This window comes from Pan troglodytes, chromosome 16, assembly GCF_028858775.2.
Source record: "Pan troglodytes isolate AG18354 chromosome 16, NHGRI_mPanTro3-v2.0_pri, whole genome shotgun sequence".
Taxonomy (NCBI): Eukaryota; Metazoa; Chordata; class Mammalia; order Primates; family Hominidae; genus Pan; species Pan troglodytes.
In genome coordinates, this window is record NC_072414.2 from 8,606,701 (window position 1) to 8,632,711 (window position 26,011).

Genomic DNA, 26,011 nt, shown 5'->3' on the forward strand with positions numbered 1-26,011 from the left:
AAACTTCTAAAATGCTCTAGAAAAATCGCCTCCGTTAAAAGATTGTAGCATAAATACTCTAACTTGCCTTGAAATATTTTAAAGCTTCCCTGTGTCCGCGGACTCGCAGGTCATGTGCGCGCGGCCGGGGAAGGCAGCCCCCCACTGCTGGGCCCCCGGGGCGCGGGCTGGGCAGGGCCCGGAGAAGGGAGCCTGGGGCTGCCACGGGGCTGCATTTCCCCGGGGCTGGGTGACGCCGCTGTCCACACTGCCCGCCAGCGCGGAAGCCACCGTTCACAGCCGGCTACCCACTGCTGGGAATGTGGCTGGCACACGGGGGACCTGGATTATTAATGTTTTTCGACCTTAATTTTAAAGTGTGATAAATGTCTAGTCACCGTTTCAGACAGTGCAAATCATAGGAGTGAAGACCACAAAAACTCCGGATTCCGGGCCAACCGGGAAACACTTTGGGCACGGAGGCCTCTGCCAAGTCTTCCTTCTCCAGCAGCATGGGGCATACGCCTAACTATTCTCAGGGTAAACATGGAAAGCCTAATCGCATCTGCCTCACTCCTGCCAGGCGGTGGCTGCTCCGAATTTTCCACCACCCGGTGCGCTTGGCCAACGTTTCTGGGGCATTTGCGCTCAAGGCCAGAGAGCGTGCAGGAGATGAGACCATCAGTTTCGGCCTGCTGAAGGGACCACCGTCCGAGCTGAAATGAGCAGAGCGGGTGACTTGGCTTACTTTTCCCCGCTGACCGGGAGGGGAGGGATGCCTGCAGCAGCACTGTGGCCCTGACTCGGGACTCTGGTGTCCGGAAGCCCGGTGGTGGGTGCAGGCTGGCTGCGCACTAGGGGAGGACCTGGGGCTGAGCGCAGCCTCCCTGGCTCTGAGCAACCTCAAGGCCGCGCAGACCTGCCAAGCGGCTCGGGAACACTCTGCAGACATGAAGCACTTTGTCTTCCCTAAACGTGCTTCGGTGAATCCGGGGCTTTAACCGGGCTCTAGAATGCCCTCCTGTCAGTCTTCCCCTCGATGCACGAGGCCACGGCGCCACCTCGTGGACATTATTTTCAGTCCCCATGGCTGAATAGCGCGCATAGCTAGCTTCCTGTTGCATGCTTGATATATATTCTATCTATGCAAATAGGGAGAGGCCAGGAGGTTTGGCACTTGGACATTATCGATGGGCTAATTGCCATGTGATCATTTTTACCTGTTTCATTTATCACATCTGTGAAGGGCGATAAAGATACTACCAAATGTTAGGGTGTTATGTAGTTTAAATGGGTTTATATTTCTGAAGCTCTGGTTTCTGTCTCACTAGGACGAGGATGTCTGCAGCCTTTGTGGGGTCAGGACCTACGAAAGCAAACATGTGCTGGAGATGGTCCATTTGCAAAGGGTGATGTGGTCCTGTGTGAGATGTGTGCCCGAGGGTCCAAAGCATGGCCTGGCCAGACGGAACTGCCTGCAGTGGCTGCAGACTGATGGCCTTCTCAACAGGCCCAGAATATGTCTGGTCACGTTTTCAAACCAAATATGCAAAAAATGTGTGTTGAAATGTCCTTATTTGTATGCTGCAAGTACAATTTTAGCAAAACTAAATCTGACTCTTTATTAAACTGGCAGAAACCTAAGCACAGAACATGTCTGTGAACCAGACATTCTCTGGATCTCTTTCCAAGTCCCTCATACTAGGGTCTGGGTGGTGAGATGGCCTCATTTAGGAAAAGGAGATCTCATTCATTCCATTATGGTTCATTCATTCACAAGCACACACATAAGTTCCTCCTGAATGCCCAGTGCCGGGATGACAGGGAGTATATGGAATTACACAGGACACGTGTATCATGCATGTGTCATACATGATTGAGACATATATGTCCAAAAGACTTTCTGCGGGGAACACAGAACTTCAGCTGGGAAGTCAAAGGCAGTGGGGCCACAGCAGGCTGGTGCAAAGTCTCTGTCTTCAGTGACTGAGGACATGAAGGATGGTGCGGCTGCATGCCTACGGGGAGATCGGCGGGACCAGACAGAGGAAAGGGCAGTGGTGTCCCAGGCAGGCTCCATGTCTCCAACCTTGGGAACAAGGCTCAATTCAAGTTAAATCAGGACAAGGGAGCTCTGTGAGGCACGTCCCAAAGCCAAAAAAAAAAAAAAAAAAAAAAAAAAAATTGAAGTGACTACAAATCTTGAGATGAGTAACTGTTATGCATGGTTTTCAATGGACTGGCTAATTGGATCTCATGTAGCAAAATGGGCAGAAATTTCATGTTCATTTTTGTATATAAGGTGCCAGAGAGGAAGTAATAGGTGGTCTCTACTCTCACTGTTGATGGAAGTGAAACTGGTACTATTTTTCTAGAGAACAGTTTGAAAATCTGTATTAATATCAAAAATGTATGTTTTGTCCAATTCCTGGGATTTGTTCAAAGGATATACGTAGGTGCTTGGACCAGAATGTTATCACAGAGAAAAAAAATAGATGTATCATGAATTTTTTTACAGAAATCATATAAACACAGGATAACCACATGATGGGATGTGCTATATCACAAAGTTTCAAAACAATGTTTAATGACATGGGAAATGTTTTCAATGCTGTATATTTTAAAATTGTAAAGCTCTTCACAAAAGTTTTCAGTGAATGAGGCCACTCAAAAACTATAGGAGACTATGCGCGCATACACACAGACATACACATATGTATTCATGAATGTCTATACGCAGAGACACATAAAGATGATACACACCAAAATATTAACATTGATTCTCTTTGGTCTTGGTGTTATCATAACCATATTCCACACTTTGTAATTTTTTATGTTTTATAAATTTTTAAATCATATTTTGATTCTTGCCAATATAAAATGTGTTACCTTAAAAATTGCAAGTCAGCCAATACATCTGGTTTCAAAGAAGCTTTGAACTTGACACTTTGAACTCGACAATGTATAGCTATGCATGCTTGTACATATATACAAACACATCTCAGTGTCTAGTTCAAAACTTCCAGATACGTATGTATCCAAGTTACCTATTAATGCTATTTGATATTGACTACCAATCATGAAGCAAAAATGTGACAATGCTGCCCCCAAGTGGCCGTTCAAGGAATATGTGTATTTACTAGCCGTTTTCAAATAACGAAACAGACTGCAGCTAGCTATACTGCATTAGAAAAGAGAAAAACCAAAACCAACCAACCAGAAAAAAAAAAAGACAGTGGCTCTAGGAGATTAAAATATAATTTCCAAGGACTCATGACTACTAAATGACAGTCAGGACCTGAATTTAAGTCAGCCTAACTCCGAAGTCCACGATCTTTTCACTACATCGTATTTCCCCAATTCATGAATTAAGCAGGGGTTTCCACTCATGGGGAAAATCCAAATGGAGTGGAGTGTAAGCAATCATCAAAATATGTCTTCCTTAAAGTAAAAACAGCACAGAGGAATACATAGTGTGCAAAAGAGATGATGCAGAGCGGTATTCAGTGCACGACTGTCTAGTGTTATTTTACTCGGTGCAGCGTATCTACTACAACGTAAAAATGTCAACATTCTACAATGTTTGCCCAGATCTTTCTATTAAACAGGCACGGGCAAGTGACCTTGGGTGGAGCAGCGGCCGGGTTCTCTGAGCCAGGCAGAACCACGTGGTGCAGGCAGAGCCAGCCTTCTAGGGACTCCCTCCTTGCCTGTTGCAGTCACACAAGAGCCTACCAGGGGGACTTGCTCTCCTGCCAGGGGCCCAAAGACCAGAGGGACATTCCCTAAGGTGACCCTCACTGTGTGTTCTCACATAAGTTGGCACTTTTAGAAGGTGTGGGAAGATGGCAGATGAAAGGGAGCCATTGCCTCCCAATTCACTTGGTTATTATCTCTATATGCTCTTTATAACTTACATAATGGTGTATGTATGTCAGATCTGGTGGGGTCTCTGAAACAGGTGGCCACCCTGTACTTCAGGCACTTATCTGGAGGGGACTATGGACCTGCTGCTATGTAATGACAACCAAAGGCTCTATCTCCCCTCACCCGAGAAAACAATTAAGGGACGGTCATCCATCTGGACCCTAGATGACCTCGGGCCAGTCCCTGGGTTCAGCTCCCCTAACCTCTCCAGCCCTGCAAAGGAAGGCGTGGCGGGGAGGAACTGCTCTGAGCTTCCTTGGAGTGACCTGACTGCCCTGCCTAATGCTGGAAGCCTAATTCTGGGCATGGTTCTGTAAACTGGCTCACTCCATTTGCTGAAAAATGGTCCTCAAAGAAATTGTTCAGTACTTTATAGGCAGCATCTTGAGGACGCAACAGGAGATGTTTGCTGCTCTCTTTGGGCTGATTCTGAGAAGCTACTGAATTTCACTTGTAAAATTCAGTGAATGCATGACCCACTCATGGTAGGAAGTTCTTCAGAGCCAACATCATGGATAAGTTCCAGAAAAATGCCTCGGGCTCACTGCCAGACATTTGGGGGAGCAAACAGCATACATTCCCTCAGCTTTTTCTGAATATCTTATGTAAAGAATTCCAGCTCACTCAATTGTGTGTAACTCTGAATACTAATTTAAAGGAATTTGGAAACATGGCAGGGATTTCCCATTAAAAAATCTTATTCAATACAGTTAACTGTAATTTATTGTGTATTTTCAAAAAGGTAGAAGAGAGGGTTTTGAATGTTTACAACACAAAGAAATGGTACATGTTTGAGGTGACGGATATGCTGACCACCCTGATTTGATCATTATACACTGAATACACGTATCAGTCTGTATTTCATCTAGATGTGCAATTATTATGGGTCGACTAAAAATAAAAGGGAATTTAAAAATATATATATTTAAGTACAATAACCTATATGGAGTCACTTTTAAGAAAATGGTAAGTGAACTCCTGCAAACATTTCTAGATGTTTGTCTCAGGTTAAAAGGGCATCATGGGGGCTGGGTGCAGTGGCTCACACCTGTAATCCCAGCACTTTGGGAGGTCGAGGTGGGTGGAGGCCGAGGCTGAGGTTAGGAGTTCAAGATCAGCCTGGCCAATATGGTGAAACCCCGTCTCTACTTTAAAAACACAAAAATTAGCTGGGCATGGTGGCAAGCACCTGTAATCCCAGCTACTTGGGAGGCTGAGGCAGGAGAATCACTTGAATCCGGGAGGCAGAGGTTGCAATGAGCCGAGATCACGCCACTGCCCTCCAGCCTGGATGACAGAGCAAAACTCTGTCTCAAAAATAAATAAATAAATAAAAGGCATCATGGAAACCTAGTTTGTTCTACACTTTCATATTTTGTCTTTTTACTTAGGTCCAACATCTGAAAAAAAATTAAAGATACATTTTCATTTGAAAAATTTACCAAATTTTAATATTTCTTCCAATGTTTGGTATCATAAGTAATATAATAGACACCTTTGTGCATAAAGCTTATTCCATAGTCCTAATTATTTCCTTGAGATGGATACTATGTGGGAATGACTGGATCAAAGTATACCATTGGCTTTCCATGACTTGACAGTGTGGCGTCTTCCCAACCAGAAGGACCCTGGCACTGAAGTGCTCAACCACAGGGTGATTCGTGCTTTAGTGATTCCTATTTCACCAGTAGTTTGCATAGCCATTTCACCAGCTTTGCTAAATCAATAGGTAAAACTGCTGTAGCATTCTAGCTATAGCTCTATCACATTAAAATTCATAACACTTGGAAGTGGAACTATTTCCACTTTCCAAATGTTGTATATGACTGAAAAAGAAAACTCATTATCAACCTTGCAGCTCATTAGCAGACTCTTCCTCCGCACAAACAGCCACTAATTACCACTGGCAAGTCGCTCTGGTTCTCACCTCTCCTTGGCTCCCTTCTGGGCATGACACTCCCAAAAAGCCACTCTCAATCTAATGATGCTGTGTCCCTCGAATTTTCAAATGTGGTGGATTAAACAAGAACATTGCTCAGAACTGAGCTCAAATTCCTGTGACCTCCTCACTAGCTGTGTGATCTTGGGCTGGTTACCAAACACCCCTAAGCCTTACTCTCTCTGTCCATTATGGTCACAGTGTCACCTGGTTGGCAGGGCTGTCTGAGGGCTGAAGGACGCTGTGTCTGTGAAGTTGCCTGCTATACAGACTCAGTAGGCGGCCCCATTCCTGCCTCTTCCCCTTGTAAGGAATGACACTAACTCTCCATCCCATTCAGACAACAATGCTTCAGAGAATAGAGTGTGTCCCATTGTCTTCTAGAATTAAAACTGCTCACCTTGGCTGGGCACGGTGGCTCACATCTGTAATCCCAGCACTTTGGGAGGCCGAGGCCAGTGGATCACCTGAGGTCAGGAGTTCAATACCAGCCTGGCCAATGTAGTGAAACCCCCTCCCTACTAAAAATACAAAAATCAGCTGGGTGTGGTGGCACACGCCTGTAATCCTAGCTACTTGGGAGGCTGAGGCAAGAGAATCGCTCGAACCCGGGAGGCGGAGGTTGCAGTGAACCGAGATTGTGCTATTGTACTCCAGCCTGGGTGACAGAGTGAGACTCCGTCTCAAAAACAACAACAACAACAACAACAATGGCAAACTGCATATATGTGATACACTTTTCAGGCTTTGGACCCAAAGATTAAATTAAGATTAGATTTAATTAGGATGCGAATCAAGAACACTAGTCCGACGAGGACCAGGAGTGTATTCTCATTCCATGAGCAGAACACAGGCATCCCCACAGTTACCACATCCAGCATTCCTCCCAGCCCTACGTGAACCCCTAGACATCCTCCAACACCTCGGCCTCTGTCTCCAGACCTGCTGTCTACACACAGGGTTGAGACTGCACTTGCTTCTCTCCAAACCCTTCCTTTTTCCATGGACTGATGGCTAAGGACTTATTCTCAACCCTTGAAATATTTCTCAGGTTTTCAACAACCTCTCTAAATCAACAAGGTAATGTCCAAGGACACTGATGCTCAAAACTCACATCTCCATCTATGGGCAAACACGTTCAAGATCAATGCGAGGAAAGACAAAATGCCAAGTTGTGTGCTCTAGGCTCACTCATCACAGCTCCTTATTGGGCTGTTACCAGGACAGTCCTGCTGTCAAATAGATTTGGAACTGTGAGACAAGGTAACAAATGTGAGAGAAGCCACCTTTGCTCATTTCCACCTGCCAGCATCATTTCACAAAGCCCCTGATTGTGTCTCCAGAAAGATGCTTTGAAGCTCAAACAGGATAGAGCTCACGCCCCCAACATCTCTTGCCTGAGTCACCACATTCTTTTTTTTTTTTTGAAACGGAGTCTCGCTCTGTTGCCCAGGCTGGAGTGCAGTGGTGCGATCTGGGCTCACTGCAAGCTCCGCCTCCCAGGTTCACGCCATTCTCCTGCCTCAGCCTCCCAAGTAGCTGGGACTGCAGGCATCCGCCACCATGCCTGGCTAATTTTTTGTATTTTTTTTAGTAGAGACGGGGTTTCACCATGTTAGCCAGGATGGTCTCGATCTCCTGACCTCGTGATCCTCCCGCCTCGGCCTCCCAAAGTGCTGGGATTACAGGCGTGAGCCACTGCGCCCGGCCCTGAGTCACTACATTCTTTACAAGATAAGAGCACCAGTCCTTGCCTTTTCCTACACAGAAGGTAGGGTCTGAGGGGGTTAGTGATTATGCCTCCGCAAACCATAACCAAATGTGCTCTTGGACCCAAGCTGCGATGAGATGTTGCACAGGCTGATTATCCACCACGAGTGCACAGCAGCGGGATGAAACACTGCGCCGCGCCGTTGGTAAACCCCCTCCAAAGGGCGGCTCCCAGGCTACAGGCCTCAGTCTGCAGCCCCTTGTAATACCTCTGAACAAAATTTAGTTCTTTGAAAGCTTGATTTTTTTCCCCCTTTAATCAACAGGACACAGTGTGTTACAGTATTCACCAGAACATATGCTAGGAAACACAGATCCTCCAAAGATGAGAGCATCAATATTAGTTTCCACTATGATTACTCTTTTTAAACATAAAGTTTACCGTGAAAAATTGTAGCAAGATAGAGAAATTCCAGTACCTACGCAAAAGGAATGTGCTTCCTTTTTTTAAACTTGACTTTAATGCTGTTTTTTTCAATTTAAAAAATATTTTCTGAAGCCTACTTCCATAGACCCACTTTGGAAACTTTGAAAAACTCTAAAGGAGCCTTTCTCATTGACCAATTTGTTGATTTATCCAAGGCAATGAATAATTCAAAATTTTAAAAATGACTAACTCCATTTAAATTATAAATACTAAAACTTAACCTCAACATTGGAATGTTATCCAAGCATGTGAGAAATAGGCTTTTAAAACTTCCAAAGGCTACACAATTGCAACAAAAGAAAATAAAAAATTCCCTTCTTTTTTTTTTTTTTCTTTTTTCGAGACAGAATCTCACTCTGTCACCCAGGCTGGAGCGCAGTGGTACAATCATGGCTTAGTGCAACCTCAAACTCTTGGTCTCAAGGGATCCTACCACCTCAGCCTCCCAAGTAGTTAGGACCACAGGTGCATGCCTCCTCGCCTGGGTGAATTTCTTTTTTTTTTTTTTTTTTTGGTAGAAACAAGGTCTCGCTATGTTGCCCAGGCTAATCTCGAACTTCTGGCCTCAAGCAATCCTCCCACCTCAGCCTCCCAGAGTGTTGGGATTACAGGTGTACAGGCATGAGCCACCACGCCCGGTCCTCCTTAGATGTTTAAGTTTAATATAATAATTTTTCCCTATCCGACATTATATGGGCCATGGTTCCAAAGATGCTCTTGAGCTTGAACCGAATAAACGAGTCCAAATGACAAACGGCCACGGACCTATGGCAGCCCTGGGAAAGAACGTCCAAGAGCGCTGGTGTGGGCAGATGGCAACGGGGAACCCCCAGCACACACGCGCCGCAGTCTCAGACCTATGGTCAGAACAGCTCCGCGGCGCGGCTCCTGCGGCAGGATGGGCAGCCGCGCCTGCCCCGCACCGTCCCCCGGCCCCGCCCGCCCCCGCCCGGCGCTCACCGCATGGTGTAGAGCAGGGTGCCGTCGTCCTCCAGCCGCAGCAGCTTGTTGGGCGTGGTCATGTTGTGCGCGATGGACTTCTTCCCGTTGTGGAAGAACGTGTCTGGGGTCCAGATCTTGCTGGCAAGGAGGTTGTTGAGAGGGAGGCGCTGCATGGGCCCCTTAAACCGAAGCCTTTCATCTTTCCAGCTTTGTCGGAAAAACACGTCTATGGTGTACTCCTAGTGGAAAGGAAGGCACGAGGCAGTCAGAGGGCACGGGGCCTGGGCGGGGGCCTGCGGCGCGGAGTAAGAATTGTCTGCCCAGCCATGCCCCGGGACCTACCATTTCCGTGTCGGACACCGGGCCGAAGCTGGTGACGTAGATGTCGGTCCTCACCTGAGTGATGCGCTCTGAAACACAGACACAGGTCCCTGGGCTGCACCGACCCACCCTGCGCGTCTGGCACACCCTCGTGCTCTCAGTCCAGTAACCAGGGTCACCCTCTGCAACTGGGGGCTTTTGCAGTGCGTTTGGTAAATTTGGAGGACTTGACAATTACCAGATGAAATCGAGCTGCTCCCCGCTATACCATGAAATGAAATTCCCATCATACAGAACACAGCTTGGCTCTCCTCCTCCTTCTGCTCCCTGGGGAGCAGTCCTAGAAAGACCTGGGCTGAGGCCTCGCCGTGGGGCCTTGGGGTTTTGCAAACATCCGAGCTTCCATTTCCTCCTCTGTAAACCTGGAGCAATGATGCCAGCCTGGCAGCTCAGGGCCATGCCGTCGCCATAGAGAGGGGCTTTAAAAAGCATCAGACAATTCAGGATGAGGGGAGCTGACTTTCCAATCAAAGCAGAAGGTCCTGGGTGGTCTCTAGGAAAGGATGTTGAGAATGTGCCCAGTGCGCCCTGAGACAGGAAGGAAGACCCACTTCTCCTTATGTAGCATTTCGAATTGTTATTATAGAAAGCCCTATCATGGGAGACTGTGATTTCAAACAAAATTATTGGAAATAGGTAAAGTGATAAAAGTGGCTAATAATATTTGGGGGGAAACCTGTGTACTTCCCTGGGCACTACCACAGCCCTATAAGTCCCCGTGGTCATGAGTAGGAAGCAATTCAAAGTGCACTGCAGCCCACACCGGGTAACTTCCAGCCGCACTGTGGGCCTGCCTCTCCAGCAGCTAGCGGTGCGATGATCATCTGTCTGCATGGCGTGCATCTGTGCGTGGGCAGGTGTCTGTGTGATGCTGTGTGTTGTATGATGCAGTGTGCCTGTCTCCTGACTGAGATGCCAGCCCCAGCAGGGTGGCCCGGGAGGCTTTCCATGGTATCCTCCTACTCTGTAGGACTGGAAGGCAGAGAGGATGAGAGAATACCACAAGCACTGACAGCAGCTTAGGGCTCCTCTAGATGCTCTGACCCTTCTGAGTGTGTTCAAGGGACTGGACTGCTGGGCACACAGGCCTAGGAACATAATTCAGAGGGCAGGGTAAGAGACTGTCAAGGAGCCTGTGCCCAAAAGGCAGAGAGTGGCAACTCATGCTTTAAGTGGATCTCCCTGTTAAAAATGCAAATACTAGGCGGGGCACTGTGGCTCACACCTGTAATCCCAGCACTTTGGGAGGCCAAGGTGGGCGGATCGCCTGCAGTCTGGAGTTTAAGACCAGCCTGGCCAACATGGTGAAACCCCATCTCTACTAAAAACACAAAAATTAGCTGGGCGTGGTGGTGTGCACCTGTAATCCCAGCTACTCCGGAGGCTGAGGCAGGAGAATCACTTAAACCTGGGAGGCAGAGGTTGCAGTGAGCCGAGATCATGCCATTGCACTCCTGCCTGGGCAACAGGAGCGAAACTCCATCTCAAATAAAAAAAAAAAAATGCAAACACTAGACAACTAAATTTTTTCCTCCAAGAATGTATTCACTGGAAAGTGTCTACCTCACCTAACCCAACAAGTTCAGACTCCACATCTAAACTGTAGAGCCAAGGGGATTGCACATGCCTGGAAACTGCACACAATTCTCAGCACAACAATGAAGCTGTGCCAGGTGCGCCCTACAAGAACAATCTACATCAGTTCATTTTTATTGAATTCCATAAAGTCAAAGTAAATACTAGGACTATAGCCATAGTGAAGCACTAAATGCATAACCCATAAAGATATAAAGGATGACTGCATTCCACAGGGGATTTCTGAAAAGGACTCGCATAGATACAAGACTATGAGGTTGATTTTATATTATTTCTTAACATAGGGTAATCTCAGCTTTAGTAACGCCTAAAAGCTGGTTCCTCCTTAAGTTAACCAGACTAGACATTAAGACTATCTGGGAAGAGGGGATTTTGCAAAGATGTTTGGGAAGACCACTTCCCCCAGCTTCTTCTGCCTAGAAATAACAAAGGATCTTGCGTCTAGAAAATAACAAAGGGTGCATGATTCTTGGCAAGAGTGGAACAGCCATCATACCAAAATCCTGGCAGGGAAGCTCTTTTAGGAATTGTTTGAATCAGTGCAAACCCAAGCTTGAGACGAGACGTAAGCCCTTCCTGGATCCTTGCTGGGCTCAGCTGAGGAGAGCACACTCACCTCCCAGCCCGGGCCGAAGTCTGTTGTCGTAGCCATCCAAGAGCCCATCCAAGATCCTGGTAAATATCGTGATGTTGTCATTGGTCTCATCTTTCACTGAACTGGTTGGCATCTGTGAAAAGCTTTTAAAAAGAGAAACAAGAGGAAGCGTTAAAACATATTATTTCTTACAAATTCTTCTCAAGATACAGAAACCAGGGAGTCACGTGGAGGCTTGTCTCCTGAGACGAGGATCTGAGAACACAGCTCCCATAGTGCCTAGGGGATTGTTTGGCCTTGATACACCTCAGTTCTCCAACATCCAAGGATACTCTGCTTGGGGCTAGTTATCCACCTAACCTGAGGCTCAAAGTCTATCATTCTGTGATTCTAAGGAATTGGTTTATGTCAATATTTTAGCCATTTTTAACAACCAATTAGCCATGCGCATGGACTGGCAGAGCCTAATCCACTCACAGGGGATTTCAGAAGTTTGGTTTAGACACACAAAAACCGAGTTCTCATATTGCTAGAGTCACCTGCACTGGACGCTGGGGCATGGAGGGGACACTGAGAAACTTTCCGAGGTTGTTGTTCCCAAACCTCACTGCATCCTTAGTTGGTCTGGGAGCATTTGTGCTGTGAATAATATGCCAGGATTGGAGAGTGAGTGACAGACATGATGGAGTCTGTGTCATCTCTGGGGTCCTGCCCCTTCAGTGTGCCAGCTCACAACACATTCTGTGGGACCCAGCGTCACACAATAAGCCCTCAAGAAAAGTGGGCTGACCCTCAGGGAAGACACAAGAACATTTTTTGTTTGTTCAATCAAGTTATCCAGATTCCAAAAGCTTATGTAATATGAGCAGAACAAAACTAGAAACTGCCCTAGCAGATCTAGACAAACTGAGGATGGTATCTTGGGGGACAGAGAGACCACAAGCCCAGAAGACAGCCCCACAGCTGAAGAGCTTGGATCCCACCTCAGGTTTCTACAGCTGCTTTCAGATGTGCAAATAGCAACTGGTTTTGAATTACTGAGCACTTGACTGCAAATTTGGCTTCAAGGGGACTTACCAAACTGAAAGCCAGCTGTGGTCCCCAAGAAGCAAGTGCCCTGGACACTTGGGAGAAGAACATGTGATTCCTGGTACTTCCCTGAAGTGCCCAGCTGTGGGGCCCTAGCTGTGCTTAAAGTGCTTTCTCTCCCATGAAAAGGCTGAAATCAGAGCTGAGAGCCACCAGCCATGGAGAGATGCTGAGCTCAGAATCGATGCAGGCCTGCTCCACCCTGTTCTTAAAAGTCAGTCATTTTTATTGATTGCATCTAACAGATCAATTCTTTGCTGGCCCTAAAGCTATTCCCTTTTGAATAGAATGAGAGAATAAAGAATAAAGGAATAATGCTCTTTTGATCTAAGTTTCACATCACCATAAAAATGCATATACTTGAAGCTCTAACAAGCTAAAATTCACTCCTGTTAGTATGGAGCCCACAGATGTATACTTTTTTAACTCTGTGATTTCATATTTAAAAACATTAAATTCCCCTTTCTCCAACATCCATGGTAGTTGCACACTTCGGAAAGACATAGCACTAAGCCTAGCACAGCTCCTCCCAGTGAACAGCCTTCTTCTTCAGGGTTTTGCAGGGGGAAAAAAAGAAGGTTATATTTTGTACCTGCCCAGTTGTGTAACTATTGGTCAAACCAGATCTGGCTTCATGATGCACTTCTCATGGACTTCATAATTGTCACCGAGTTTGCAACTCAATTTTAGACCACGTCCAGGTGCTCAATTTTTGGAAGGTCTTTGCTGTCTCTTTATCTTACCAATTGAGGTACTAGTAGAAAAAGCAGATCTTAATGGTGAAAGTAAAGTTTTCTAAGCTACTCCATTCTCTGTTGTGAAAATGTTCCTAAATTGTGTTAGATGGTAACAGCCCTGGCTGTCCAGAGACAAGGGCTTGACTTCATGATTGACCATTTGGAGGCTGTGCAGCCACAGTGATGTCTCTGTGAGCGTTGTTTTCCGTGGCTCTCTCCAGAAGCGGAGATAAAGACACAACCTGCTCTGCCAGTTTTAGGGAAACACCATCCCACTGGGCTCTGAATCCCACTCACAAATACCCTAATCATTTCCCACAGTGACGGAATAGAATGCTATGCTTAAGAATTTCAAAGCTCGGATTCTACTTCTTGATCAAAATTATTTTCATTAGTTTCAGTATATCTACACACATTTGCACATAATTACACTTTTCTTGGAGGAATTTCAGTGTCTGCCCTTTCCTGCCATAACTGCCTTTTGCATTTATCTGTAGACCTTTCTTTGTATGATGGGGCCATGGCTGGGGATTTGCAGTGTTGTCCTTGCTGTATTAACTGAAGATAGCCTCTAGGAGGGAAGAAACAGATTCTTAAAAAGCGCTGATGATGCCTATTGGGGTAGGAGCAGAGGGGTTTTTTTGTTTGTTTGTTTGTTTTGTTTTATCATGAACTGGAGGCCCTCCTCTGTCCATAGGCCATCCTCAAAAATGCTTCATCTGCAGTGCGTGGTTATGAAATACACCGCTTTCACAGCCATGGAGAGAAAGGCTCGTGCTGTATCATAGAAGGCAAATGCTGGGTTTTCTCAGCCCCTGGTGTGTAAGTGCCTTCATACAGGAGACCTTCACACATGCCTGGGGAACTGGCTAGCGCCTCTATCAAGCTGTATGATCTTTAAGAACTGCTGCTAAGCTAGGGAGGAACTTCAGCTTGCTTTGTTCCATTTTGGCTCATTGAAAGCACTTGAAAAACAAAATAACACAGAAATCCAGGGCTATGCCTTTGGTGAGCACTAATGTGCAGCGTGTGACGGATGAGTCCTCCAGGTGGAAACCAAGGTGTCCTCAGCCCATAAAGCGCTCACTCCGTTTAGGGTCAGCAGGCAGCCTGCACTCGCTGACGCACCACTTCTGCTTTTCTTAACTGCACTGAGTACAGCCCAGGAGCTCTGCTCATCCTGAGGTCGACCGGAGTCCACGAGTGCTTCAAGGACAAATAAAGGCTCCATTCTTTGGGGAAGTGAATTTTTGTGAGCTGAGATTATATCCCTATTACTAACAACAGTCTTAGACGTAACAGAAATACTTGAAAATTTGGTGACTTACCCTTCAATTTTAGTCTGGGTTAATTCACTAGGTTCTCTTAAAATAGGAATTATTTCCTTATATTGAATGCATATTCTCTACAAAACATGTCCCACTTATGCCATATTCTCAGTTCCAACATTTTCCTTATTTGGTACTTGAAAGAGTACAAGTTGTGGCGCCATTTCTGGAGAAGAAAAAATCTTTTCGGTATTGTCATTCCACCACGGGTGCTAGTGAAGGCAGTGTGTGACGTGCTTCTTTGTGATGTAATCTTCCTTATATGGATGACCACTTCTGACTTACATACAGTGAGTTCGATAATGGCAACTGCAGACGGATTTTGACTGGAAATTACTTTGGACGTTGAACTGCGCTTGTTTTAAGCTGCAGCTTATCTGTCTTCTTAAATTTTGTTCTTCCCCAGTAATTAATGACTTCTGAAAAATGTCTCTTCTGTTTATTTGTCTGTTACTTTCAGGTCATTAAATGAGTACCTCTAAATGGCACCATTGTGTGATGTTTTCCTCAAATGCCCATTACCCATCACTTAAGCACCATATTAGAAAAACAACAACAATGTAACAGAAAAACAAAACCAAGATGGACACTGGCTGGACAGTGAGGGTCAATCCTAGGGTTCCAAATAACAGCTTTCCCCTCTTAAGGTGGAAAACGTGGACAGGCACCACATTGTTTTATGAGGCTCTGAGTCTGTGCCATGGAACATCATGCTAGAACTCTCCGATATTCCTGCCAAATCCTAAAATCCCCCGGTTCTCCCTGCAGCTCCTGAAATCCTACTGAAGTGTATTCCTCAATCTTCATGGAGGTTCTCCATCCTTGCCCTTGGCACTGCTGCCCAACTCAGAATCCTGCTGCCCACAAGGTAAAACTCAAGCCCTATGGCCCCACAGGCCAGAGCCACCTCTCCCACCCTGCCCTCCTTCCTAGACTCAGCCCTGTTCCTCCTCCCAGCCACACTGGGGGTCCTGCATAGGTGATGACACAGTGATGTTCCATCCCAGTCCTTACACACATTCTCCCCATTCTCTTGCCATGCCCATCAGCAAGCACATCTGCTCTAATACCACTGCTCTTTAAAAGAGCCTTTCATTCACCCCATATTCCCTTCCAGTCACTGCTCCATTCTTTGCCCGTCTTCCATGAAAACTCACTGGGAGATTTGTCCATATGAGCAACCCCCGCTGCCTCCCCTCCCTTCTCTTGTAACCACTCTGCCAGGCCTTCACTACCTGCATCCCAAGGAAGCTTCTCTTCTGGAGGCCAGTAATGAACTCCACATGGCCAAATCTGAAGATCAAGTCTTGGTCCTCAGCTTAGTTGACCTGTGGGCAACATTCCTACAACCCTTTCCACTTGGCCTCAGGGCACGGCTCTGTCTGTCTTTCCCTTTACTTGCCTCTTCCCCTCAGTCTTGCTGCCTCTCTTACCTTCCTGACCTCAGAACACAAGCATGCCCCAGGGCACGATCCAGACACCCTTTCCTTTTTGTGTGCACTTAACCTCTGACTGTCTCATCCAAACCAGTGGCTTAAATGCCTCCCAAAGTATGGAAACACCTCAGGTCCACACCTCCAGCCCAATCCCTCTCTGTCCTCCAGACCTCTACATTCACTGGGAGACCTAGTGGTGTCTCCAGGGGCTTCCCACACCACCACTGCACCTGTGACCTTCTGTACCCAAACCTCTTCCCTACTGCCCTCTCCAGCTCGATCATAGGCAGGTGAACCTGTTGGGTTCTCTAGCAAAATACCTAGGGGTCATCCCCGACTTCTCTCTTTCCTTCATGCCCACAATAACCTATCAACTAATGCTGCTGGCCAAAACAGCCACTCCCCTGGGCCACTGCAATCACCTCTTCACTGTCCCCACTGCGTCTCGGGTTAATCCCTCTCACCTCACTCCAGATTCCATTCTATTCTTTCACTCTGCACCCAGAGTGAGCTTCAACGTTTAAGTCACATCATTATCACATCTAAATTGGATCATGTTTCAAACCTACTCAAAACCACTCAGTGGCCCTCTCTGCCCTTCCAGATAAAAGTCAACTGTCCTTCCTGATACTCCCCTGCATGGCCTATAGCACTTTTGGAATGTGATCCCAACCCCAGCCCTTCCTCCCTGACGACGCTCCCTCCCCGTCTCCCACTTCCTCACGCCTGCCCCTCCGCTGTTCCTAACACGTCAAGCATGCACCTGCCACACAGCCTGGGATTCACCCGCCATTCCTCCTGCCAGTTCAGGTTTCTCTGCCAACAGCTTTGCTCACATCCTCACCTCCCTCAGATCTCTGCTCAAGCATCTCTTTCCAGCACACGCACTGTCTCTTACTCTGAATTACTCTTCATAGCAATCATCATAACCTACTAACACTTACTCCATGCACACCAGAGTGTACCCTCCTGGGAGGCAAGCCCCACTCTGCCCCTGCTCTGCTCTGTGCATCTCAGTACCTGGAACAGTGCCTGGTGCATGGTGAGAGCATGGTCCACATTGGTGTAGCTGCAGGGCAATGTCCCCCAGGATGCCCCTGCGAGGGAGACATTGCAGATGTGGGCAAGGCAATGACCTTGCTGTGCTCAGGCTGAGGCCAGGCACCATCTCACACTCTGGGTCCAGTAAACCCCAGGAGTCTCCTGGACACAGAACCCAGAATGGCTTGGTGCACTTAGCATACCCTCCCCTGACACAGACCTTGGCTTGCTTAAGCATTTGGCATAGGTTGGCAATTGATCCTTCACACCAGCCTTGTGATCCTGGACCCATGATTAATCCCACATTGAGATTAGAAACTGAGTTGCAGGCAGGTGAAGTAACTCTTCTGACGTCACACAGAGAGCATGTGGACAGAGATCGAAGCCGGGCAGCTACACTGCCCTCTGTCAAAATGACACTTAATGCCATCCTAAATATTCACCAGCGGTCCTGAAACAGGAACCGAACTGACAGTACAGTGATGGCCCAATTGTTCTTGTTAAAACTAAAAATTACCTGGTTCTGTGCTTCATTCACTTTTAGGTTGACTTTTTTTATTTTAAAATAAGTTGTTAAATAAATACAAATAAAATAGAGTTTTCAATGAACTGCTGAAGCCTGTTTCACTGCAGGTCTTACTCTCACTAGCAAATGATCTTTCTCCACAGTATTCCAGTTCACAGTCTATATTCCGTGTTGGAGTTTATTTGGGCTGCAGTAGACAATGTTTTCATGGTGGTAACATGTGAGTTCTAGATTAGGATATTCTTTGGTTTTCCATATATAGTCCTCCCCCCATTCCTTCCCTTTTCAGGGCACTATAATAAAAATTAGGACATTCTGGAGCAGGCCCTGCAGTGGAGCGCGCTAGCCCAGCCTGCATTCTCAGGGATCCCTTGCTTTTATCACTTTTAGATGGTAAAACTTGGACACACTTCTCTAAGCTCTAACACCTGAGCTCTTTTCACCTGCAAATCAAGAATTTTGTGTAAATTAAACAGTGCATTTAAAAAAAAATGCATTGTGAATATTAAGGGGATACACTCATATACATGCCGATAAATGAGCGTATATGATACACTCATATACATGCTGAAGTACCAGCAGACTTCTCTGATGAGATTTCTTTTTATTTTTGCTTCTAGTACTTTCCTCTGAAATTTCTCATTAATTAAAATGAGCATCTTATGCAATTTGAACCTTTGTAAAAACCCGAAAGCCCACATGCTCCTTCTCCCCTTGAAGGGAGTCGGTGACTCACTCCCGAGCTGACTGCCAGACAGTCTTGGCGGAGAGCTGCGCTGGCCGACTCTCCTGCCTGCTCAGTGCCTGCTGAACACGCTGAAAGTTTCCTTTATAAAGCAGATAACTGGGAATTATTTACTTTGGGTACCTTTAAAAACATGTTGGACATTCCCCTATAGTCCTCTTTTAACCACCTACATTTTTTGCCACGTGCAAGAACTGCCTTTTGGCTCTCCCAGGGTCGCTGAAGGCTTTAGGTGTGCCACCACTTGTGTTCCCGCTCCCTGCTTCAGTGGGCTTTCTGAGTGCTTTCAGAATTGTTATCATAACTGTCCCGGGCCTCATGAACCCGCAGCTATGGTGCAGGAAGAATTTTTCATCTGGGGATTCACAAGGGAGAACTTTCCATTTAAAAAGATATCATGAGTACCTGCGTGATTCAGAGAATGTACTTTCTGCTCTACTTAAAAGAAGGGAACTGTCTTTGAGTGAGCGTATGGAATGGTTCTCTTCACAAAAACAAACATCCACACTGGCACACTTGTGTAGACAGATAAAGAAGACTCTGTCTGTTCATGTTCAAAAGCCACTTCTCCAATAACATACTTTTAATTGCTGCTCATAAAATCTTGTTTTCCAAAGTCTATTTGAGTTGCAGCTCCCACATATTAAAATTGTTCGACAGATTTTTTATCAATCAGTAAACCTCCAAAATATATTTAAGACAATAAAATCAATGGACTCAGCCTTTATCTTATTATTAAGCTGATAATCCTCAATTTCATCTCACAATTGTCACTGGTCTATCAGGTCTGATAAAGTATGATTTTCTTAATGATGATAAATTAATTCCAGTTTAAATCTAATATTATGTATTTTGACATTATATTGGTGCCAATATTGTTTCTGTACTGGTTTTTCTATACTATGTACTTTTGCTTACTGGTCTTACTACAATAAATATAGTACTTCAAATAATCCCAGGTCATCAAACGTACCTTAGCATGGGGCTGAGTGTCCAAAAAGGGCCTTATTGTATTGTATACTTGACTCGGTCTCTGTTCCATAACTTAAAACTAACAGAAGAATTAGGAAGACTATTGCAAATGAGCTGCTGGTGACTCCAATCAAATTTAGAATATGACCAAGAGAAGGAGAACACTCATGTATTTTCAAAGCAATTTCACATCAGTTATCCTATATAATCACCAAGTACATTGCACTTATCACATCTATAAATTTTCCAACTGCCAGTGCCACACACGTTTCACAAACACTGCATCTCGACTTGGTCCACGCACATAGCCCTGCTCTTTTTCTTTTTCCTTCTTCTTCCCTGCCTGATTCTCTATAGTCCTCCTCACCCTCTGCCAGTTCTCTGGCCTCTCAGGAGTCAGCACTTCTCTTGTCCTAGAATCAGGTTCAAATTAAACCCTTTGATGCTTCTCCTTTCCCCTTTCTTTTGAACCCAATCACATAAACTCTTTCTTTGGAGGGAAAATAAACTGAGCTGACCCAGACTCTTTTTTCCCGCTAATCCCCAAGTACTGAAAACTCTCTCCACTCTGAAGCAGGTACTACCTTTTAGAATTATGTTCCCTCTTGTCTAGACTGGTTTGATCCAGGGCTACCCTGCAAACTGTGTGCATTCAAGTCAGGGAGCCCAAGAAGTGACAGGGGGTGGAGTCACACAGGAAGCTCCGAGTAAGGACTCCTGACTTCTGAGGTTACGCATTCATCCTCCCTCCTTCCCAGCTAGAAGATGGGCTAACGGTGCTCAGCGCATACAGTGGCTCCTAGGATTCATCCAAAACCAAAACACGAAACATAAAGACAGGTGCTCCACGTTGTGGTAGCTATTTTTTCAAGATTTAAAGTTAACTAAATATTAGGAAATTTCAATCGGGATTTGACACAATTATTCTTAAGTCCATTTAGATAATATACAAGTGAGAGGAGTCTCCTATAGGAAGGGAAATAAATAGGGGCTTGATGTATTTTATGATGTCTTTTGTGGCTGTTGAAAAACATGCCCTGCTGGCCAGAATATGTGAACCTGGCTTCCCGCTTTGCTAGAAACCCCACTTCTTCAAAAGCAATTGGGCGCGCAGGGTCAAGAGTGAAAAGTGCTCAAAGAACCTGATGTAAAATTCCTCTTACAAAAATATCTTCTAATATAAATAATCTCAAATACCTAAGAAAACTTGTAAGCCAAATACGTTCACTACAGGAAAATTTATAACAGCAAAATCATTCACTACGTAAACATCCCCAATTAGGGAAGAAGCTAACACAAGGCGCTCTTGCCCTGTCAAATATGCAGCCATTTAAAATAATACATTTTAAAGAATTTGTGATAATGTATTGGGTAGGAAAAAAGCACAGTACCAAACTGCACAGCCTGATCCCAACTGTATAAAAAACATGCACAGAAGCAAGGGGAAGTCAGTGCACCAAATGGGAAGCATGGTTGTCTCTCGGTGGCGGAATTAAAGAGATTCCTTTCATTATCGATTTCTGTATCGCACATATTTGCTGCAATTAGTCGGTGCTGTTTTATGATGGACTACTGGCCATATACCTAAAAGATTAAAAACTGCTCCAACAGTTAATTTTCTGGAAAGTTTGAGGGGTATTCTACCACTTACTCAGTGTTAGCTTTCAGAGACTAAGATACCCCTCTATTTTGAAGATGACCTCAGCAAGCTACAGAACTAAATAAGAAAGCATACCTGCTTCTTGGGGCTAAACTCCTTACACACATTACTTCCTATTTCAGACCTGCATCTACCAGGGAGTGAAACCATTTCATGCTTATTCAATGCAAATTCATAATACATTTGGCTAAGATTTTGTTTGTTTGTTTGTTTTGTTTTGTTTTTGAGACAAAGTCTTGCTCTGTCGCCCAGGCTGGAGTGCAGTGGCATGATCTCAGCTCACAGCAACCTCCACCTCCCAGGTTCAAGCGATTCTCCTGCCTCAGCCTCCCAAGTGGCTGGGATTACAGGCATGTGCCACCATGACTGGCTAATCTTTGTATTTTTAATAGAGATGGGGTTTCACCATGTCAGCCAGGCTGATCTCGAACTCCTGACCTCAGGCGATCCGCTCCCCGCTTGGCCTCCCAAAGTGCTGGGATTACAAGCATGAGCCATCGCGCCTGGCCTAGCCAAGATATTTTAAAGAAAATATAAGTTTCCAATCCTGATATATTCTTCGCCACCAAAATGCTACCAAATATATGTGGTATATCAAACAAACCAACTACCTAATGCATTAGATGACAAATTTGAATATTCTGTGTGATTTCACTTATGTACAGACATTTCATTCAGAAGAACATTGTGAACATGCTAGTTTACAGGCTTTGGCAGCTGCAGAGAACTTGTAAAGGAAAACATTCATTTAATAGATAAAAAAAAATCTGAAGGCATGGGAAGGGAGGCATCCACTCAAGATAAGCAAGGCAAGAGCCATGGCCAATGCTCTTTCCCAAGGGAATACTTAGAATGGCTCAAAGGGCTGAGACATGCCACACACCTGTTCCCGTCAGTGTGGTTAGAGTGCACACACTGCCTGGCTTCTGTTGGTGAGGGACAGGCATCTTCCTTAGCTCAGCTCTGCTGGACAAAGTCTCAGCTGATGGCTCAGGCTTGCACCCAGGTGGATGTGGACTACAGTCCCAATGCTGTCTTCTACCAGCCACTGCACCTGAGCAAGGCCCCCACACCCACCCCTTTCTCTGCACAGAAGAGTCAGAAGAGCAGAAAATGTACAGAGGACAGACAGAAAACATCGTGGCCCTGGGGATGTCCTCTTTCCCCCCAGATGGGAAGGCTGTCTACAGGCTGTTGCCAAGCCACTGGGTATTCCCCATCCTGTGATTATTTACATAAATGCAGATAGGCTGTGAAACCTCTGGACCCCATTTTTGCAGCACTAACGCTGGGCAACTTTTGTCCTGACATTTAATTTCTTAATTATATGCCATCAACTTCAAGTTACAATCCTTTTGATTAACCAGAACAATTCTAGGGCACGGGTCAGAACAGGAACAGCAGCCTCATAAGAACATTCATCCACGATGTCGGTTATCACTAGTTTCATGAAAAAAAAGGTTAGAGTTGGTATGCGGATACTAAAGGCTAAAATGAAAGAGGGGTTACTGGAAATGATAGTGCCAGAACCTCAGGGGTGTCTTTCAGATCTTCAGGCACCTGTGGTTTATGGTGTCTGCACCTGCATTCAGATGGTCACAGTTCTAGGGCCTTGGCTCAGGCCAGGACCATTGTGAGTCCTTTTCAATGCCAAGTAGCATGGGCCTGGCTTTCAAGGCAACTTTGATTGCATAATGGAACCGTGGAGGGCAACTGAAATGTTGGCACTGCCTTGTCTAACAAGCAGTGACTGTCCTTCATGCATGTGAACTCCTGAATCTTGTTTTAACCTGAGTAGGAAGAATCACAGCTGACTCGGATATCATCTTCAGCTTCCATTTCTGAAAACATAATCTGCCTTTTTTTCTCTGACTCACTTCAGAGACCCCACGTGAGGAGCAGCCTTGCTCAGGAAGAAAGCGTGGGTCAGGGCAATGACTCCATTTATTTACAACAAGTGAAGGGCTTGGGACTGCAATGGTGGCAGGCGAGGACTTGCTCAATGGATGTGCTGCTCCCATAACATGTCTGAAAGGCACCAGTGTCCCTAACATCATAAAATAAAAGCACAGATGGTAACTTACCCAAAGTGACTGGATAAGTTCATGGAAATACAAAAGAGAAGGAGGTTTTTGATCATGATAAAACCAGAGAACATTCCATTGTCCATTCCCAATAAGAATAGTAGTTGAAGCAGGTGAATATGGAGGAATAACTCTTCCCTTCTCCAGCTTGTTCTTGAAGCTGAAAAGCACACAAAGCGGGGAAGCACGTGAACATCAATGCTGTTGTGTCACAGTTCCTGGAATCAAATCACACTGCTATCACAACAATTTGCAAAGAAAGGAGCCCGCTGTCCTTCCCCAGGACAGCTGCACACCAGGTATTTTCCACCACCCTCACTGGGCAGTAAGTTGGAGCATAAAAATAAGTAACAAGAGGCTTATTTTTACTTCTACTCAGGGTGCAGAATCATCCTAATTCGTTGTTTTCCACTCAAATACTCTGTTTTGTTTTTTAGCATGTTATCAAATAAACCATTAGTCCAATTATTAAAATAAACGCTGTAGTTATCTGAGCGACTGTATTTTGTATCCGTCAAATCCACAAGTGTAGTAATTTTACCTTTCTGAAATATCTGCCACGCCACGCGTTCAAAGCCAGCAAGCTACTCCTCTCTCTGCAAGGCACTGAGAAAGTACGTGGAAAGAAGTGGGGAAAAGCACATTTAAGAAACAGGTTTTCTGCAGGATCACAATACTGTGACAACTGCCTATAAAAGAGTGTGGCTACTTTCCCGGCATTCGGTCCCCGTGACTACATAACTTAAGCACTGCATCTGTGGAAGTCTCTCCGCTCAATGCTGGACCCTAATTAATGTATTTGAGATCCAGGCAGACATTGTCCCTGGGCTCAACGACTAACCTTCCTGAAAACACGCATTTCTCAGTATGCGCATAACGCAAATAGGTGCTCACAGGCATCCGAACAGTATGCTTCGAAAAGAAGCATTTTCCCAAGAAGCCCCCCCAACCCCCATCCCCCGCAAACTCCGGAATTGGGAGACACAACAGGTACTTCCACCTCGGAAGCGAAGGCCTTCTGCGACTCCTGCCAAGAAGGGCAGGGTGCCATGCGGTGGTCGCCTGGGCGCGTCCTGGGGCTCGTCGCGGGGCCCGGGCCAGAGCCAGGCGGCGAGCACGCGGCGCTGCATGCGGGAAACCCGGGCGGCGCCTCCCGCCGCCCCTCAGCCCCGAGCCAGGGACCCCCAGGAGAGGCTGCGCTCCCACGACCCTCCGGACCCCCACAGAGGCTCACCAGGGCCGGCGCGCCAGGGCAGGTGGGCGCGGGGGCTGCACTGCGGAGCCGCAGCCTGGGTCGCCCTGGCACCCGCGGTCGCCACCCGCGCGGTCCGCAGCGGCACGCCGAGGGTCTCCAGCTCCCCGGCCCTCCCCGGCTCGCTCCCGGCTTTCGCAGACCTCCCCTGCTCCTGCCCCGGGTACGAGACAAGCGCTCCGCCAGGCAGCGCCTTCCTCCTGGGCTGGGAGCGCGCGGTGCAGCGGCGGCTCCAAGTCCCCTGGCCTCGAGCAGCCCGCGCGACACGCGCGCGACACCCCCGCGGGGTCCGAGTCCACCCCGCGAGCAGCACCGGGACGCCGCGCGCCTCAGAGCCCCGGGGCTGACGCTGGCTTTCCAGGTGGGCGATCTCACCCCTCCGGCTCCCGTGATGGTGGCAACGGGTGTCCCCCACCCCCAACCGGTCACCGCGCCCTGGTGCCCCGTCCGGCAGGGATGAGCCGCCCGGACCCCGCTCTCTCCCGCGCCCGGCTTCAGCCCCGCAGTCGCCAGGGTAAAGTTTGCGCTCTGGCCTGGCTGCGCGCCCCGCCTGCTCTGCACCTCTCCTCCCCGGCCACGCAGCCTGCCGCTCAGGCGCCCCGAGGAGAGGGGTGCGGACCGAGCCGGGGCGGCCGGTCCTCTTCCCCTCTCGCGTCCTCTTACCCCACTGCCCCGGCCTGGCGCGCCCAGGGCTCACCCTGCGCGCCGGCCCCGGGAGGCGAGCCGTCGGTGAGGATGCATCTTCCTTCTCCTCCGCCTGCTCTCGCCCGGCTGGCAGGCGCGGAAGGCCGGTGCGGCGTCACCGCCCCATGCTGCCAGCGCGAACTTCCCCGGCACTCCCGGCGGAGCGGCTCTTGCGCCCCGCGCTCCCGCCGCCGCCCTGCAGCTCCGCTCCGCGCCGCGCCCGGGGCCGCGCGCCGCCCGCCGCAGAGCCCCCCAGCGCCCCCGGCGCACTCGCGCCCGCTCTCACCTCGCCCGAGCGCCACATGTCGTCTCTGGGCTGGAGGATCGGCCCTCTGCAGAGGTGCTCCGGTAGAGGCCGCCAGACGCTCAGCAAACGCGCCCTCGGCCGAGCTGGGCGGAGGGGGAGGGCGCAGGGCCCGCAGCTCGGCCTGCAAGGGGAGAGGCCCTGTTCTGCTGAAGTTTCTCCAGGGCCCTCAACAGCATCTTCGGCGCCTCGTGTAGTCACCACCGCCCGCTTGTAGAGCAGGGATGGGAGGGCAGTGTCAGCAGTCGGGTGATAGAGGCCTGGACTCCGAGAGCTTTGCTCCCTAGAGCCGGCCCCAACGCCTCCCTGCCCAGGCCTGGGTCCTTCCCGGGTGCTCCATGGCACCCCTTACATGCGCATCTCTTAGGCGCTTCTGAAAGAAGCTGGCCTGTGGACATTCTTTTCATCTCACTCATAGACAGGAATGCATAACTACGGGAGGGAAAGCCAGGGTCACATTGGACTCGATTAGAATGAAATCCTTACCTAACGCAGTGTATATCTGGGGGTTTTCTGAAGTTCCATTTCTTGACAACAAGCCGCAGTGGCAAGGGGAAAGGGCCAGGAGCCCTGGGGGCTGCAGGTCGGAGAGCGCGT

The 26,011-nt window shown here is 47.5% G+C and overlaps 1 protein-coding gene across 5 annotated transcripts in view; it reads right to left on the reverse strand.

Moving 5' to 3' along the window:
- GABRA5 (gamma-aminobutyric acid type A receptor subunit alpha5) overlaps nucleotides 1–25,789 on the reverse strand; it is an 82,909-nt gene extending 57,120 nt beyond the window's left edge. The window contains exons 1-6 of one of the 5 annotated variants that reach the window (XM_009428669.5): nucleotides 25,124–25,789; nucleotides 23,716–23,780; nucleotides 23,175–23,334; nucleotides 11,578–11,699; nucleotides 9,327–9,394; nucleotides 9,003–9,223 (exon numbers count right to left, since the gene is read on the reverse strand). In XM_009428669.5, the coding sequence (XP_009426944.2) occupies nucleotides 9,003–9,223; nucleotides 9,327–9,394; nucleotides 11,578–11,699; nucleotides 23,175–23,260 (497 nt within the window). In that variant the 5' untranslated portion in view covers nucleotides 23,261–23,334; nucleotides 23,716–23,780; nucleotides 25,124–25,789. Of the gene's footprint in view, nucleotides 1–9,002; nucleotides 9,224–9,326; nucleotides 9,395–11,577; nucleotides 11,700–23,174; nucleotides 23,335–23,715; nucleotides 23,781–24,408; nucleotides 24,479–25,089 lie in introns of those variants that run through there. The other 4 variants (XM_016927797.4, XM_016927796.4, XM_016927798.4 and 1 more) reach the window with 4 other exon arrangements.
- Nucleotides 25,790–26,011: the final 222 nt, after the last annotated feature.